General features: G+C 32.4%; 4 protein-coding genes across 7 annotated transcripts in view; 2 read left to right on the plus strand and 2 right to left on the minus strand.

Annotated features, from left to right (window-relative positions):
- Positions 1 to 442: 442 nt before the first annotated feature.
- Positions 443 to 4,690, minus strand: LOC128189584 (probable peptidyl-tRNA hydrolase 2). 2 transcript variants are annotated; one of them, XM_052861247.1, is made up of 6 exons: positions 4,553 to 4,690; positions 3,744 to 3,876; positions 3,410 to 3,502; positions 2,943 to 3,151; positions 2,298 to 2,412; positions 443 to 1,895 (listed from the first exon to the last, which is right to left on the minus strand). In XM_052861247.1, exons 2-6 carry the CDS (start codon positions 3,834 to 3,836, stop codon positions 1,809 to 1,811), a joined length of 597 nt encoding a protein of 198 aa, XP_052717207.1. In that variant the 5' UTR covers positions 3,837 to 3,876; positions 4,553 to 4,690; the 3' UTR covers positions 443 to 1,808. The 2 variants fall into 2 exon arrangements, with proteins under 2 accessions (XP_052717207.1, XP_052717214.1); XM_052861254.1 differs by having other exon boundaries at positions 3,744 to 3,914; positions 4,553 to 4,678.
- A 187-nt stretch (positions 4,691 to 4,877) lies between these two features.
- Positions 4,878 to 8,143, plus strand: LOC128189569 (uncharacterized). Of its 2 annotated transcripts, XM_052861238.1 has the most exons (4): positions 4,878 to 4,946; positions 5,112 to 5,238; positions 6,206 to 6,367; positions 6,520 to 8,143. In XM_052861238.1, exons 2-4 carry the CDS (start codon positions 5,123 to 5,125, stop codon positions 7,889 to 7,891), a joined length of 1,650 nt encoding a protein of 549 aa, XP_052717198.1. In that variant the 5' UTR covers positions 4,878 to 4,946; positions 5,112 to 5,122; the 3' UTR covers positions 7,892 to 8,143. The 2 variants fall into 2 exon arrangements, with proteins under 2 accessions (XP_052717198.1, XP_052717189.1); XM_052861229.1 differs by having other exon boundaries at positions 4,878 to 5,238.
- A 1,928-nt stretch (positions 8,144 to 10,071) lies between these two features.
- On the plus strand, positions 10,072 to 12,709 carry LOC128189774 (uncharacterized). The gene is made up of 3 exons (XM_052861528.1): positions 10,072 to 10,231; positions 11,320 to 11,371; positions 12,164 to 12,709. The coding sequence occupies exons 1-3, from the start codon at positions 10,188 to 10,190 to the stop codon at positions 12,476 to 12,478; spliced, it is 411 nt and encodes a 136-aa protein (XP_052717488.1). The 5' UTR covers positions 10,072 to 10,187; the 3' UTR covers positions 12,479 to 12,709.
- A 1,709-nt stretch (positions 12,710 to 14,418) lies between these two features.
- The window catches only part of LOC128172065 (uncharacterized), a 170,813-nt gene continuing 167,334 nt past the window's right edge, over positions 14,419 to 17,897 (minus strand). For both annotated transcript variants that reach the window (XM_052837840.1, XM_052837835.1), the window contains exon 4: positions 14,419 to 16,104. In XM_052837840.1, the coding sequence (XP_052693800.1) occupies positions 15,911 to 16,104 (194 nt within the window). In that variant the 3' untranslated portion in view covers positions 14,419 to 15,910. The remainder of the gene's footprint in view (positions 16,105 to 17,897) is intronic.

Here is a 17,897-nt window from a genome sequence, read left to right on the forward strand (position 1 = left end):
ATGCGTAATAATTTATTTCTCATTGTTGATCTAGAATAAACTTACTGTGTGATGTTTGAAAAGCATAAAGTATTTTAGAAGGAGTTTAGAGTTATATCCCTAGCAACAGCCTTATATTTTTTTCTTTAGGTGTATAAAATTTCACACCATCTGCAGATTAATCATTATACCAGGTATCAGGCCTAGTGCAATGTTGAATGTTCATAATATATATCATGATATGACAAATCATACCAATAATAAAAGCAGTGTATATCTTGGGATAGAAATGTTAAAGATACCCCCAATATGTTACTATATTAAACTTTTCACCCCTCCTTCCTCCCCAATTTTTGTATGTTCAGTCCACATCGTCAGTTCAACTTTGAGTATGTAAAAGTATAATATAAAGCTTAAAGAGAATCCCTAGATCCTATAACCATAATGACAATTACATGCACAATTTTTTTTTGTTTATATGACATTTTTTATTTGCATATAAAGACAGCTTAAATATATCTTAAAAATAAATCATCAGATACAGAATGATCAGTACTGTCAATTAACAATGGCAACAAACTTATAAGCAGTGATTAATACATTAAGCATTGTAGACTTAAAGTCATACTATCAACATTAAGAATAAATTAAAGTTGCTTTGTCAATGCAAATTAAAATAATACTTCATAATACCAGGCCCTAATATCAATATACTCAAAATTTCAATCCCTCAGCATTTTATAAAAAATCATATATTTATCATAATCATGCACGTCTAATCGCCAGTTTTACTGCGCTAAAGGTTTATGTTTGTGTAGCATAGGTCAATGCTAAATTTACCTACATGTACATCAAATAATAATTAACAAAGGGGAAAAACTTATTTATCTACACATCCTACACCTCAATTTTTTAATTAACACAAAAATATTCAATTACATATTACATTTATCTCATATCAACATTTGCATTGCAGTTTACAATGCATGTAGAAAACTTATTCATTGGTGGAAGATGAATAACTCTGTATACAATTTGTTCCTATGGTACATGTATTACAATATCAGAAAATATATCAATTCAAAATGTCTTTTTTTTGAAACATCATGTGCCCAAAAATAACAAAGTCCAAAGGAGGCAAATTGTACCTTTGACCTCTGTATGTGACTTGTACCCTTCACTGACAGTTACCTATGATCAAGACCTTTTTATCTGACCAAATACTTTTATAATTCAAAAAGATGTGGCTGGGTATAAATTTACAGGACTCATAATTAAATAAAGTGAATAGACAAACATGTACAAGTTTACAGACTAAATAACAAAATGCCACTTGATCTTTGATCTTAAGGACATAAAAAAGCTGCTCAGAGCAAAAATTACAGTAATATTCTTATTAATATGGCAACGTTTAATCACCTCCAATATAATAGGGTAGCACATCAAGCAATTTGAGAATCACAATGTTCACTAGGCTGTAATTAAGTGCTGTGAATGTGCACTATTGGAACTACTGGCTGGAAGTAAATTGTGGCAATTTATTTTTAGATGGTTATTTAAAATCACCAATAAAATAAAACCAAAACTGCCAATTCTTGGAAATTGGACATCATACAAATAAGGTTAACAATAGGGTAAAAAGGAAAGATAATAACATTAATAAAATTAATGCAAAAAAGATTACTTTTCCCCAAGCCCCTGAAAAATATTTTTAAAAAGTTTTATTTTAAAGCAGACATGTAGGTGTAGGCCATGTGCAATCTTCAACCTCTGAGATTCCCTGCATCCAAAGTAACCAGAAATAGCTCCACTATGTCTCTCTCATTTGGTTATAGAAGTGAAAGTGACCCTGTTATGGAATCCACCACATCTAATTTACCCATAATAGCTAACACAGTTGTAGATCCTGCAGCAATCTGTAAAAATTAACTTAGAATGTGAATTCTTTTCTTTTCAAAGTGTGTCATGCTTCAAGGAAGAAAAAAAGGTCTTTTCTGCTTCTTCTATAGCGATGACTGTGCCAAAGCTGACATGTCACCTTGTTAAAAAAGTTGTTAACAATATAAAAGAGTCAATATTTGCAAATTTGATAAAAAGGAAAAATATTTGCACTTTTCATTTCCTTTTTATCTTTGAAGAACAAGGCAATGATACATAGATAAAACAAGATGACCCAAATCATACAGGTTTATGTACTTTTCAATATCTAGTGAAGCAGAACTCATATATTGGTATATAAATAAATCTACTTCAATTTCCAAATAATATTGCCCCTATCCCTATACCCCATTAAAAATTCTGATTGTATTATCTCTTACCTGCGTTTTTCCTGCGTCGTGAACAATGTAATGCGGTAGTCCTAAACTGGAGGCTTTTTCAGCCAGGGTCATTAGCTGTGCTACATTATCTCCCTTAGTTACTATCTTGGTTTCTCTACAACAATAAAAAAAAGTTTGTCAAAAAAAGTAGTTCAAATTAGAAAATATTTAAACATGACAATTTCAAATAAAGAAATTCATTTTTAAACTGCAGATACTATTCAAGGCTACAGTTTTATAAAAAGTGATTCAAAATTATCTTTCAAATATGCTTCAATGTAATCAATATTTCATTAAAGAAAGTTTTAAAATATTCTTTTTTTTTATTATATAATGACCAAAGGTAAATCTCTTTACTGAATATGGAAAAAACCCAATAAAATTCAAATGACTGTTTAAAATACTGATTAAATTTTTAAGTCATATATAACTGATAATAATTTAGCATTAGTAACTAGAAGTTTGATTGTTTTACATAACAATTCTTTTGTAGAAATGAAGAAACAAAAAGGTATAAAATAAAACAATGGTACCACAAAATATATTAAAATTCACAATATGATTTTGTACCTCTTGTATCTTGCACATAAACATAAACATTTCAAACATAGCAATCCTGTGTATATAAGAGGCAGCAAACCTTACCCAAACTGTTCCCAGCTCATGAGCATCTGTCCAAACTTCTGGGGGTCGTCCAGCAGAGTGCGGTGTAAACCCAAGGCAGCATGAGCCACCTGAGCAGCAGTTTTACCCACCCCCATGTTGAGCTCAGCATTGACTATAAACACCATTTTATAGAAGTCTACTCCTTCTGGTAAGTACTCCGCTTCATCACTGACATCAGACTCATCCTCCTGTCAAAACATAAAGCATTGTAAGCTATATTTTGTCCCTTTTGAGACCTCCCCATAGGCATCAAAACTTTTAAGTATTGTCCTTTATTGAGAATTCTTTCTTAAATATGAAAGCTTTTATCATTCCTGTTTGATGTTGCTGAAGGATACTTGTACTGGTGTATAACAATTGAAACTGAGATGCCAAGAACATTGCTTTTTTATTCTATATGACTGATATAAAAGTAGACACCAGCATTTCACAATCACCCTGCTTACATTCAGAGGGGCATCAATATTGCTCCTGTGCTGGTTTTCTATGACCCAGGCTGCAGCTAGGTCAGCATTGCTATTTCCTGTGTAATACAGCGCCTGTGAAATAAAGAGAGGCAAGATGTCTCCATTAACTACACAATGTACATTTCAATCATTAACTGAACAGAGGTGCAAGTAGCAGCTGTCAAAAAAAAATCAATTAGTCCTCACATAATAATGAATTTTTCCACATGTATCAGATGATTGAAATCCAATAAAAGAGTTTAAATGCATCAAATGGTCTCTAAAAATATATTACATCTGATATATGTCTCTTGTTTAATTTGTTGTTTGTTACCTTGATGGAAGCATTGCGAGAAAACCCAAGGGAAGTAAGAATAGTTAAGAGTTCTTCTTTTGGTTGAAAAGCCCCATCCGAAGCTGTATCCATTTTCGGTGTATTGTTGTGTAGCTAGTTCTCTGTTTGCTCTCTGGTAAGGAGGAAGAGAGGTTGAAATGCTGAGCAACACTGAATACAAATCACACTGTGTAATTATTTTATATATTATTTAGTAATATTCTTTTGAAGTATCAATGCAATATGCATAAACAATACAAAAAATAAAACAGCAGGTACAGTGTCTCCTATTGTTTTTTCTCAAATCTTGTACATTAAAAAGAGGTTCGAATGGGACATTTGTAGCGTAGTTATACATTATACAAGCACAGTTTCAAGTATCAACACACTGTCACTTTATATTGTGTGTTTAAAACTGTTTTCTGCCATTAACTGGATAACTAGAATGAGTACAATGTACATATTAGTTTATCATCGATCACAGTTCTAGGCTGCACTTCATCTGGAAGAACTTGATGATTCCACATATACCTCTTGATCATTAGAATAGTACACTCGACTATTTTAAAATGTTTATTAACAAAACGGCTGCAATATTAATATAACCAAGCATTAGATCCCCAATACCCTAGCATTTGCACTGTAAAATCTATATATTATAAGCATACATCTGCCATATATATTCGATTTTCTGAATGTTTATTATTGAGCCTCGCCAGCACTTGTGTCTGCATAATGACATGTAGGCCAAAAACTATTGCATTAATTGTCATGATTAGTTAAAAAATCTCAATTTCGAAAATACAAACCTATAATCTACACCTGCATAAGAAATCGGTGTAAAATAAACCGCGTGAAAAACCCGAAATCGGAAATGTCCACTTGGTTTTCTTTCTCACGATGATGAGAAAATGTGAGGTTGAAATGTGAATTTCGATCCCGAGCTAATCAAACCATATAACAATTTTCTTAAAAATTCCATTCAAATGCATCTATTATATTCCTTCAGATATAACAGATAAAACTTGAATTATGTTGTCAGAATAATTACAGACATAAAACAACGAATTTTTCAAAATTTGCGTTGCAATATATCAATCCGGAAATTTTGAAGTTACGGTTTGTGGTTTTTGGATTAGCCTTACATGGTAGTTTCCTGCATGCATTAAAAAAAAATTGTTGAGTGTAAGCCTCAGTTTTACGGTAAATGAATACTTATTTTAAGACACCAGTGAGTGAAAACATGAAATTTTCAAAAATGCAGAGATTGTGGAAAACTGTAGATATTTTGTAGTCGAAACCATCAAGTTTAAAGAAGAAAAACAGTTGAATTCAATAAAAAAAAAATTAACATCTCAATGTTCTTAGACTGTTAGGGAATGACAGATGTCTGTAGCCTGGTACTGGTCACTGCTCTTGATATCAACGACTCGCAGTTCTTATACCCAAGCTGTGACAGGTGTTACTCAAAATTACTTGAAGATATAGAATTAAGGTAAGGTTGTCTATTTGATGTTTACACTGTGAACGTTAAGAAGGCGAAGTCAATTACACAATCATATTTTCACTGTCATTATTCACATACCTGGTATGTAGATTCATTATTAGATCAGTTCAAACAAACATGGTATAGTGATGTTCAAAATTCACCAAAAAGTATAAATTATAGATTGTTTAAAAAATCATTAGCTTTTGAGGAATATTTTTTGAATTTGCCAACAAAACTATGGAAGAAATACTGTATTTTTAGAACTGGTAACTCAAAACTACCTATTGAGACAGGAAGATGTTTCAATATTCCAAGAGAGAATAGAAATTGCAAATTATGTACTTGTAATGAAATTGGAGATGAATTCCACTATTTGTTTAATTGTTCTGACCTTTGTTTAACTGATGCTAGAAACATGTATTTACCAAAATATTATATATCAAACCCAAATGTTTTAAAATTTGAAGCATTGTTTAATGTATCAAACAAAAAACAACTTATCAAGATTTGTAAATTTATAAATACAATTATTGAGAGAGTTAGCTCTCTTGGTTAATGTACATGTACTAATGCTTCTTCACAATGTAATTTTGGTATATATCTTCTCTACACTGTAAACACAGTTTATTGAGAATAAAGTTCATTGTCATTGTCATTATGCACAATTAGATCTACCTATCCATTCATTACATTACAGGTCATGCGCTCTGTCTACATTATAATGTAATATTAGTAGAGGCTGTTAAAATCAGTCAACTTTTTTATGTTTAATAGTTTTGTTCAGGATTTGAACCTGCAACCTGCTTATCATAAAGCAACACTCTACCACTGAGCATCTGTGCCATTCATGTTGATGTCTGAGATATATGTGCATGTACTAGCATGAGATTTAGCTTTGAAAAAATATCTTTGATTAACATGGTGCTATATTTTTATCAATACATTTATTTAGTGCTAATGTCCATTACTACAGGTGGATTTGTTTCAAATGTGATTTGACTTACTCTAAAGAAAAGGTAACATGGAGGTTTCGTATCTCCTTAAGAGTCAGCGATGCTTCTGCTGTCTGCAATGTTTGTGTTTTTGGAGCAACTCTGGACCAGTACTTTGGAGATAGTGCTTATAAATTTCACAGGTTAGAATTGCTTTTTTTATATTCTAAACATATAATATTTGACACAAGACAAATTGTGTAAATTTTTGTAATTTGGATTTCTAATGAACATCAACAAATGTACACATCTTTTGAGATAACATGTGAAGCTTACCCTAAAATATATTTTTCAGAAACCTGATGAAATTAATCAAAGAACAAAACAATGCCGAACAAATTGTACTTGAGGCAGTGCAGGAGGTCTTTGTTGGGAACTCCTTTTATCTTGGAATAAAATCATCTGTGTGTAATAGAGAAAGACCTCTTCGCCTAATAGAAGTTGTGAACCACAACTGTGACTATGACAGTCTTACCTCCACACAAGAAATAGACAGAGTTTCACTTGTTGCAAATCAAATTATCCCTGTTGTTGGAAAAACCAAAACTGATGTGTCTTCCATCATAAGGTCTGTTTTAAAACAGGATAACTCTTGTGTTAAAAGCTGTTTTTCAGAAAAGAAAACATTCCTGAGTTATGGGTCACTTGTGTCAGAAAATTTAACTCAGGAAGAAGCCTCTGGGTTTTCAACATTTAGCCAACCAACCGTCGAATTGAGCTGTGACTTTACACATCATGGGAGCTGTGGAGATTCTAAAATCATTAAGAAGCATGCCAGCATAAGGAGCTTAAAACCAGACCAAGATGAATCAATTGGTCAGGCATCCAGCAAAAAATCCGGAGGGGGTTTTGGATTAAATTTTGTACAATGGTCAAATGAGACAAATGATCTAGTGTTATCTCCCCAGTTGTCTAATGACCCTGATAATCAGAAAAACTATCTGAATGACCATCAAGCTAGACCACCAGAAACATGGCATGTGGAATTGAATTTCTGTGATGATAAGGAAAACTTGTTCCCTGTTGCACAGAGGGACAATAACAAAGGAGAAGACATTGATTTTGTGACAGATACCACCTCATGTGATCTGTTTGATTCCACAGAATTTGGATCTCAAAGTTCATTTAACATCCTACCCTTTTCTGAGTGTGAAAAACTGGATAAATTTACTTCAAATAATCCAAAGCATACCTTTACTGCTCAGCTGAATATTCAGGAGAAAAACAAACACTTCTCCAATAGTGAAGTAAGAAACTGTAGCGTTTTGTTTTCTCAGGAGATTTTCACTCCAAGTCCTATATTCAACATCAGATCAGCAGCCAGTTCTAAGCATGACAAAGGGAAAAGACTTTCTTCCTCCAAATATTTAGGTCTCCTCAGAAAAAAGCTGAAACCCCTACCAAATATTGCTCCAGACCAATCACATGATGATAGCAAATGTGACCTAGTTTTTACATATTCCCCCAGTGATGGAGAGTCACCATTGCTTTTCTCTGATATGAGCTGTGATCATTCTGTGACTTCAGCAAGCCCATCAAACAATGACGTCAGTAATTCCACCGAATGTATATCACCAGATATATTTGAATCTACGCCAAAACAGGCTACACTGAAAAAGTCCACACTTTCCCCTTATCTTGTAAAAAAGTTATTTAAAGACGAATGAATGTTCTTTTTGTTACATATTTACTAATAAGAATCATTGTCACAAGAGTGAAGAAGGTTTTTTCAATTATAAAAATCATTTTAATGCACACGTAATTTTTGAGAGTGGTAACGGCACCAGGATATTTTACGCAGATATTTCACAGAAGATGATTTTTTTTATATACAAATAACGTTTTTTATGAGAATTTTATAGTGAAAATTTTTCATTTTTGTCTTTTGATAATACATATAGTAAAATGTGTTGATTTGATTTCTTTTTGTTATGTTTACCGTAAACAATTTTTTCTTGATCTGACTTAAGTATGATACACTATACTTTCAATAACTGCACAATTTTTTTTTTATTTTATCCATACCATTTTTTTAGTTCTAAAAACTGAAAGATAAATGTACTTGTATACTATGGGGCACCATAATTGCAATTCCGATATATCAATATCTCTGCCCCTTGTGTGCAAGTTATTTTTCTATTAATTATGTCAACATGCAAGATAGAGATGTTGACATGCAAATTAGTAATATCAACATGCAACATACATGTAACTATGTTGACATGCGAGAAAACTGCAATCAAAAGAGAGTTATAAAAAAAACTCAAATATCGCCAACATTTGACATCCAAGATGCTAGATACGCTACTTATTGATGTCAACATGCAACTTATTAATGTTAACATGCAACTTTTATGTCGACATGCAACTTATTTATGTCAACATGCAATTTACTTATGTTGGCATGCGAGATAAATATGTTGACATGCAACTTATAAGTTGCATGTCAACATAAATAAGTTGCATGTTAACATAAATAAGTTGCATGTCGACATAAAAAGGTAGCATCTTGGATGTCACAGGTAAGGGATATTTGAGATTTTGTATGATTCTTATCTGATTGCAATTTTCTTGCATGGCAACATATTTATGTTGCATGTTGACATAATTATCTTGCATGTCACATATTTATCTTGCATGTCGACATATTTGATAGAAAAATAACTTGTAAACAAGGGGCAGAGATATGCCACCATAAAAAATAGCTTATGGTAGAGGAGCATTTTTAAGTGATTTTAGTTGGATTGCGCGTTCGGGTTACCGGTATGTGCAATTTTTCTGCACCTATGGATACCTTCCCAGCCCACCATAAAAAGCCTCTTACTTTGTACAATAACAATCTCTCTTTGAATCTCACGTTATTCATATGAAGAAAGTAAACTATATAAACTACCGTTATTTTCGACAAGTGATTTGATTTGAACGTATTTTATTGCGTAATTACACAAGGGGACTGGAAACAAGTTCTTACAACTTACGTGTTCCTCTCCTAATTATAATGTCGACTTGTACCTTTCAAGCAAGCAAGAGCCAATATTTTTTAAAATGGTTTGACGTCATCTGCGTATTTTGTGTTTTCTATGTAATTAAAAGTTAAATTGGTTTTTTAAAAATCTCGAAAATATGAGATATATTTATAAAATAAAATATAGAATATAATCTCTGTACGTAAGCATTACTTATCATATGTACATGTACTTACCCGGATAAATTACATAAAATTTATTTGTTCGGTTTAGTTGGAGATTATGAACAGCAATCGGCGTTCTTTAGAATTGGAAAAAAAATGTTTGTGTACGTGAATGAAGAGCAATAATTCAAATACTTGGAGTATAAATTCAGTCGATGTACGCGAGGTTGGGGGGGGGGGGGAGGGGGGGGTGAACACCAGGGATTTACACAAACGCAAGGAACTAAACTATCACTGTCACAGTTGTCGAGCATTTGTTAGTAACATTATGCAAGAATAACAGTCAAGTCGTTTTGCAATAGAAAGTATTATAGACAAAAACAAAACTCTTAATACAACTTGCCGCAGCAGGGGTTTGTTTCAAGGGGACCACCAAATACCCCAATCTGGAATATTATTTACACAATTACGTATTATCATGAAGATCTAAAAATGAAACCTCTTTAAAAACACAACTTTGTTTATGAATTTAGTTATTTTGATAACTAAATATTGATTAAACGAGTAATAACTCTTTAAATCTAATGGTATTGATCGGCGGTACTTGGATGCATTACCTATATATGTATAATTCATTTGTCTAGATTAACAAAAGGCTACATAGACGATTAGTAGGCTTGATATATACACTTGGTCTTTAAATACCCCCAGGTGTAAGCTACCGAATATACGCAATCCTAGTTACCGTCTACTCGCCGAGACGCGCGGGGAACAGGTTGTCTTTGAAAGTAGTTCCATCGTCTGGGAATTAATTTATCGTAGAAATCTCGACGATGACACAGGACGTGGAACCCGCGGAGAAGGCAAAGATTGCAGAGTAAGAAAATTCAAATGCATTTTTTTTAAATCAATATTTCTAAATGTGTATTAATTAAAGAAAATTGGGATGTCTTTCATTGAGTTTTCTTAAAATCCCCCTTTTTAGTTTAATTTAACCGAATAACTTTGATTAAATATATCTCCTGTATATCAATACGATGTTATCTGGAACGAGCTAAATGCTTCTATACTGTTCGCCTTTTTTTAAAGTGCCCTTATCCGATCTAGCGCTTTATAATAAGCCGTCGTTAGGAAGAACTATTAATGAAATAAAAATTAAAAATCTTGTACCTAAATACACATGCATAATGGGTTATATCAACATTTGGAAGAAAATTACTTGTAGGGCAAAAGTTTGCCATTATGATTTTGGAATTTAAAAGTTGTCTTTGGAGCTCCTTTGAGAAACTCGCGTTGTTTGTAAATGTTAAGATGAACATGCCCTTCCATTTAAAAAAGTTCACCTATATATAAAACTTTTGAATGAAGGAATAAACTATTAAAACAGATTTTAAAGCTATACGATTTAATGAAAAGTTTACGCTTGGCGTTCCGATTTGTCCTCAGAGAAAAGAACAGCATTGGCGCAGATAAAAGCTCCAAAAATTTCAATTCCTTGGTATTGATTGCTAACATGTTGTTAAAACAGCGCTAGGAGATTAGTAGGGGAAACTTCTAACCCAAATTTGATCTCATTCTGCCTTCTTTTATGCTTGTATCGGTGGGCTAAAAAACTAATGGTGTTTCATAACACAACTTTAATCAGTTTTGCCATTTTGATTGGCATGTTGAATAAAATCTAAGATCAATGATTTCAAAGTGTTAAGTTCTTGAAGGTATGACACAGATTTAAAACAAGACGCTCCAGATATCTAACAGAAGAAACATGCCACCAGTTGATTGATTATATTTGACTTTGGAAAGTTAACGTAATGTACACAAGCTTAAAAGTTAAAATTAAAACGCATTCGTATATGAGAGAGAGAGAGAGAGAGAGAGAGAGAGAGAGAGAGAGAGAGAGAGAGAGAGAGAGAGAGAGAGAGAGAGAACAAAAAATGATTTGATTCACTATTAAATTGTTTCCAGAGAGCTGAAGCCCGCTGTACAAGATTACAGTCATCAGGATAGCTTGTTTGGCGTAAGTAGAGGTTTCTTTTTTTTCCCCCTTTTTTAAAGTTATCAAAATAAATAAAACGAAGTACAGACTGTATGTTTGTGCTAAGAATGGTTAACTCCAAATCTCTTACCATAACCTACTTACAAAAAGAAGAGGATATAAAACTGTCATAGATTTATTCGGATCAGTGATATACATGTATTTTGATCTTTTAAAGTTGGTTAGAAGACATGTCTCTATCGAGTTTTCATGTATTTTGTAACCTCATTGTCAGCCTTTCCTAATGATTTCACACACTATCAGATACCTGACTTTATTTATTTTTCTCGTAATGAAAAAAATATACCCCTATTTTTCGGTAGGGGTACTGATCGAATGACTGAGTATACATGTATATTTTTTTCAAATCGAGAAAATAAATAACAGCAGATGCCTGGGAAATTTCATCATGTATACGTGAGGCATCAAATCATGTTTAGACGCTTCAAGTGTCAGAAAATTTTGCTTAGTCCACCATTTCCCGACATTTCACCTTGTATTTTAAATTCAAACTATTGTACGGATGTCGAAATATAATGAAATGGTCACGACCAAAGAGCCTCGTATATACATGTATAATAGTAAATTAATATAAAAAATTAAATATTCCTCGGTACATGTATTTTGCTTTATAATCAATCCCAACTTAGTCATAACTTTTTCCTGCCGATGATAGAAGGAGAAGCAGACAAAATTCTGCATCATAGCTATATTGTAATCAAGTCTATTATAATATTGATATGAATCTATATAGACACGTCTTCTTTTATTTAGAATGCATTCTCCTCAAAGGCCTACTTCATTGTTCACCCCGAATGGCTATCCGAAAACGTAGACCCACCCAAGTCTCAGCCACTACCCAGAAAACCCTGGCCATGGGAGCAACCCAAATACCGACAGAACGTCCAACGCTACGAGAACGGACAAATGACCCCTGACACGTCTACGCCCGGTCAGAACACCCCACTTCCGGAGTTCAGTGAACCGGAACCAGGATATTCATATACCCAGCCACTTAGAAATAATTACGAATCAGAAATTCTGGAACGAAAGCCTGCGATTGATTTAAGTACTGGTCGTATGTATTGAAATATTCAAGATCAGAGAGAGGGAAAACACATTATCATCCTACCAGACTATTTGATAGCGATCGATCGGTGTGTTTCAATCATGCTGAAAATTACCTAGTAACGTTCAGGCTTCACATAGATGTTCTCATGCAATGCATTGCCGCCTCCAGTATTACATATATCCGTGTGCAATGAATAATTAATTTATTTGTCTGTTAGTAATTTATTATTAAATCATCCATATTTCCAACTGTTTTATATTGTACTTTCTGTAATGCATGACACAGCAATCTGACTGAAGTGGGTTTCCATAACTACAGTCACACTCGATTCAATTTTTGTTAATTTAAATAGTACTAGACTTTGACCCGTGCGTGCACGGGTTGACATTGCATATCGTACATTTACAAAATAGATATACCGACACACCGTATTGTTGAAATTTACATAACAAAGCTATAAGCCTACAATAATGCTATTAATTTCACTACACTTTACTTGGGTAGAATAATCAGTTAGAATGCCTCCCATATACCTGTAATTAACAGAAAATTGAAGTTGCATTGAAAATAACAGTCAAATTAATCATAATAAACCTTCTTGTGACTGTAAATACCTTAGCTTTCATCTAAAATTTTAATCCATATAATGGAAGAATTCAACACCTTTTCACCAACGTACACGTATTTTCTTTGCTACAGAGACAATACATGGAACGCATTCTATCGTTAAACCAGGTCCGTAGGACATTTATCATTTTAACGATAAAACATTCTATCTTCACTCTCCTAAAAATAAAATGTGAATTTTTTGCATGGAATCAAATATTATTTTGCCATCACGAAGACAAAAGTAAGTACTAAGTTGATATGTTTAATTGTTATTTTATAATATATAATATAAATATAATTATATGAACAGAATATAAAGCAAATTTCCAATTTAATGAAAATATACATGTATGTGTATTATTGTTTCTGAGTTTCATAGAAATATGATATTGTGGAAACATAAACTAAAGATCCCGTTAGCGTGAATGCATTGCGCACGCGCAAGATTGTAAAATCCGAAAAATCAAGATGAATTCCGGGATCTTTTGAGGAATTTTCGTTGATTATTAATTAGCGAAGCTTAATTGAGAAAAAAATAAAAACAAATTGGTAATCTTCAAGTACCAATGATGTTAAAAATATATAAAACAAAAGACAGTACTCCTCCGATTTATCGGTATTAATTAAAGCCCAAAAATTCGAGTCTATTATTTGAATATAGTAGTATAGATACATGTACTTATTGAATGTAACGTGTGAAGATATTGTGGATCTAATATTGTTAACTAACATAGCCTCGAGCTGTATGGCCCAAAATCATTAACAAATATTATTCATTACACTCATTTACAATAAAGACTTTAAAAGAGTAAAAAATGAGAGTGGGAGAGGGATGACACACACTTGGTCATAAGTCATAACCAATAAAAACATTTGCCAAAACCACTTAGTTTGTGGTATTTTTTCATTTTTTAGGTTTTCAAACTATGTCCCCTGTGTCTGGAGGTGACCTCCATCAATTTATTAAAATCTGAGATTTTTATCTAGGTCAATTATCATGTAATAAGTTATTCATTATGTGTCTAAACACAATTTTTTAACGATCACAAGTGTTGCAAACAATGTTCTTTACACGGCAGTTTTATATCTAATAATTTTGTGGATGGATTAATCTGTGATAGTTTACACCAGCAAAACTCGATGTTCCATAAATTAAACTATTATACCAAGTATGTTTCAATAATTGTATTTATAGAAAATAAGAAATCATGAAAAAAAAAACTTGCAAAAAATATTTCATACATAAATAATTGTTTATGAAGAGCTTCAACCAATCTTGTGTATACATATACTTGCTAGCTTTCAAAATACTTAATAATCCATAAAACACTCACTACAAACACTGCAATGCATTCTTTAACTTTTTTTAAACAAATTTCACAGGGACATAAACTTTTACATTGAGACAAATAAAACATTCTGATAGAAAATCATACTGTACATTGTTTTCTCTTGTCTTCCGACCACAACAGATAAAATAATACACTGTAAATGAGGACTCTTTCCTTACTGACACTGACTACTTAACACTAGAATCAGATCAAAGTAATAATGCTTGCAACAATAATTGTGTTTTTATAGCAAATATATCAACATTGTGAGTACATATGGCTTAAAGAATATGTTTTACATGTACTCAATATATTTCAATTCTGACCGGTTTCACCACAACCTGGAAACATATATATATATAGAAAAATACTGTGATGGAAGACAACTTTTCAATGGGTGAATTGGCACATTACATAACAATGATTCATAATTACATTTCTCTATCATGTAGGTGTATTTCTTTTGTAGAATAAATAAATATATTATGCATCATTAGATTGATTGTCCCTACTAAGTCAAAATACTCAGACACCATGACAAAATTACAACCTAGACATGAGCAATTCTACAGTATATCAAACAAATGACACACAATACAGTATCAGCAAGTTTAACAATGAAAAAAATCAAACAAAATGACATTTTACAAACAGAGACTTAAAAAAAAAAACTTTCAAACATCCCAATTGCTTGTGACACCAAATCCAGGGATTACATAAGAAAGTATGGAAAAAACTGAGACCATATCAAAATACCTAAACATAAATACTCATATTTTGCATTACTGTGGAATCATTAGATTTTGTGGTGGCTCAATTTTTGTGGAATTCGTGGGTATCTCTCATCTGCGAATTAACATTCTTCACGAATTAGTAAATTAGGTCATACATCCATTCATAGGTATAAGAATATGCACGAAATTACATCCCCATGAACCTGTAAATTTTAAGCAATCCACAAAAATTGACCTCGGCCCACGAAATTTTAATGATTTCACAATATTTCCTTAATTCCAAAATTTTCATATTCAATTGCAATACTAAGGAGAAAAAACATATACAAAAGCTATTAACCCAGCAAAAAATGTTGATGCGAAATTGTAAAACGGATAATGTATAGATTTGAATATTGCTTTTTACAATACCCAAATATCCACAATCAAATGTAGAATACTCAAATACTTGAATTAAATACTGAAAGATATATAATTTTTCATCTATCTTATATACCTATTAACTAAAATTGCACATACAAAAAGTCTTTTAAAAGTCTGCATAATTACAAATTAATAATTGCCCTTTTAACAATAGTGGATTGTATAGATGTAACATCACTTGTCTATACAATAAATTATACAGTGATGGCACCTTGAAAAAAAAAAAAATTGCATTATTTTTCAACGAATACTAGGATTTAATCAGAAACAAACATTACGGTATATAACATAAAGTTTAAGTACAATTGTACATGTACTTCTATCAGTACTCCTCGAGTTGTGTCCCTTTCCTTTACTCTTTCTTATCTTTGCGTTTAAATGTTGATACTGAGGGCACTTTCACATGACTGACCACAGTCGACCCCACATCATAGGTTTTTCCAGCCACCCACTTGACACTCCCCACTCCATACCCGACTGCACCAGTCGCTGTACTGTACAAGCCAGAGGACATCCGCCACAGGAGGTTGCCCTTTGACCCTTCATCTGCAATGTTAGGAGAGAAGGCTTATTATCAGTTGTTCACATTGTATAATGATGATAAGTACAATTAAATCAAACAACAAAAAGTTGGGATGCACATGGTTTCAAAGTTTGATCTTGATTATTTTTAACACATGTATTTTTTATCCTGAATATTACTTATGTTGTATGGTATGTTGTTAGATGTAAATGTGGATGACAGTATATCATATTCAGAATATATAAATTTGATAGAAATTCATACCTGTTAACCTTTCAAAGCTGCTATGTGGGAGAATCTCCCCCTTACCAACTTGGCTAAGGGGGTGATTTTGCGTAAACGACGTTTTTTCACGTGAAATGCAAATATATATTAAAAATACTGTTAGATACCTTATTTTACCATTGTAATTAATGCATTTGCAATCATTTTAAATTTTATTATTTCTATGACTACCAGTGTGCAATTACAACTTGTTTTGCTGTACATGTTCAGAAAACTATTATTTTGTTTGCATGGTACAATACAAGAAGTCAATAGTGCCACTTTTTATATTAAGTCTTCTTATTGTTCAGTATTGAACCATGTTGAACCATCACTGCATGCTGACATCTAGGGTAAACACAGAAAATTTATTTTGCGTATTTTGAATTTGCAGTGAAACCCAGTTAAGAAAATACCAGTAAATAATATTCATTAAAATTATTTTTTTGCCTTATATATAGGATAGATTTTTAATTCACAAAACATGTAATTCTCCAGTATCATTTAAAAATGATCTCTGTTGTAATATCTATAGCATCCCTGTAATTCATAGTACCGGTTCTATAAAGTTTAAAAACTCTTGTGAAACGCTTTTTTATCGGTAGCTTGTATAAACACTCAGTGTTCCAAACTCACTTGATTTTTACCGATCGTGCTGGCCAGACAGAATTAGTCACGACTCACTGCACGTGGCTTGGGTGCTTTACCTGTGCACCTGTTAAGTGACACCCCTGGCTGTGTACTGTTTTCTTTGGTGTTACAGAGTAAAATCAAGATGTTTTAAGCTTTCACTTATTTTTTCATAAGGCTTATGCATAACTAAAATCTAAATACGTAACTGATTTAAGTCAAAACCGGAAGTAATCTTAAAAAGTAAACTGGACTATAACATGTCATACTATTATCACGGTAGACAGTACTTGGATGGATTTTGATATATTCAAGCTACACAGCAGCTTTTTTAGCTCAAAATCAGAGAAAAACCCGCAGTGGTTGTTGAAATTTACATGTAATGATTCAGAAGTTTGAAAGGGGGGGGGGTATTGGGAAGACAAATACGATTGCGGGAGAAATTTGTCTCCCGCGCGGGAGATAGGTTGCATGCGGGAGATCTTAGATTTTTAGGCCGTTTTTCAAATTTTTAATTGTTGAATTTTTCACCATTGAAATGAATTTAAAATTCTCATAACAGTAAAAATTGTTTCAATCTTATATCTTGCAGTTTAATTAATAGATGATGATTTTTAAAACCCATTGACTTGCATTGTTGAGAAGAAAATTATGAAAGAAACAAATTTTAATGATGTTTGTGAAACACATATGCCCCCCTCAAAAGGGTACAACTCTGTTCAAAATTGCTTGATCATACCCAAAATGAAACTTTACCTAGATATTCTTGATAAATTCATATACCAAATTTTATTTCAGTTTGTACAACCCCTGCGAAGAAAATGAATGGAAACTGCAAAGAATTGGAATTGTTTTAAGTCTAATGGGCAAAACTCTGTCCAAAATTGCTAAATCGTACCCAAATCAAACTGACCTAGATATT

This window comes from Crassostrea angulata, chromosome 1 (genome assembly GCF_025612915.1).
Source record: "Crassostrea angulata isolate pt1a10 chromosome 1, ASM2561291v2, whole genome shotgun sequence".
Taxonomy (NCBI): domain Eukaryota; kingdom Metazoa; phylum Mollusca; class Bivalvia; order Ostreida; family Ostreidae; genus Magallana; species Magallana angulata.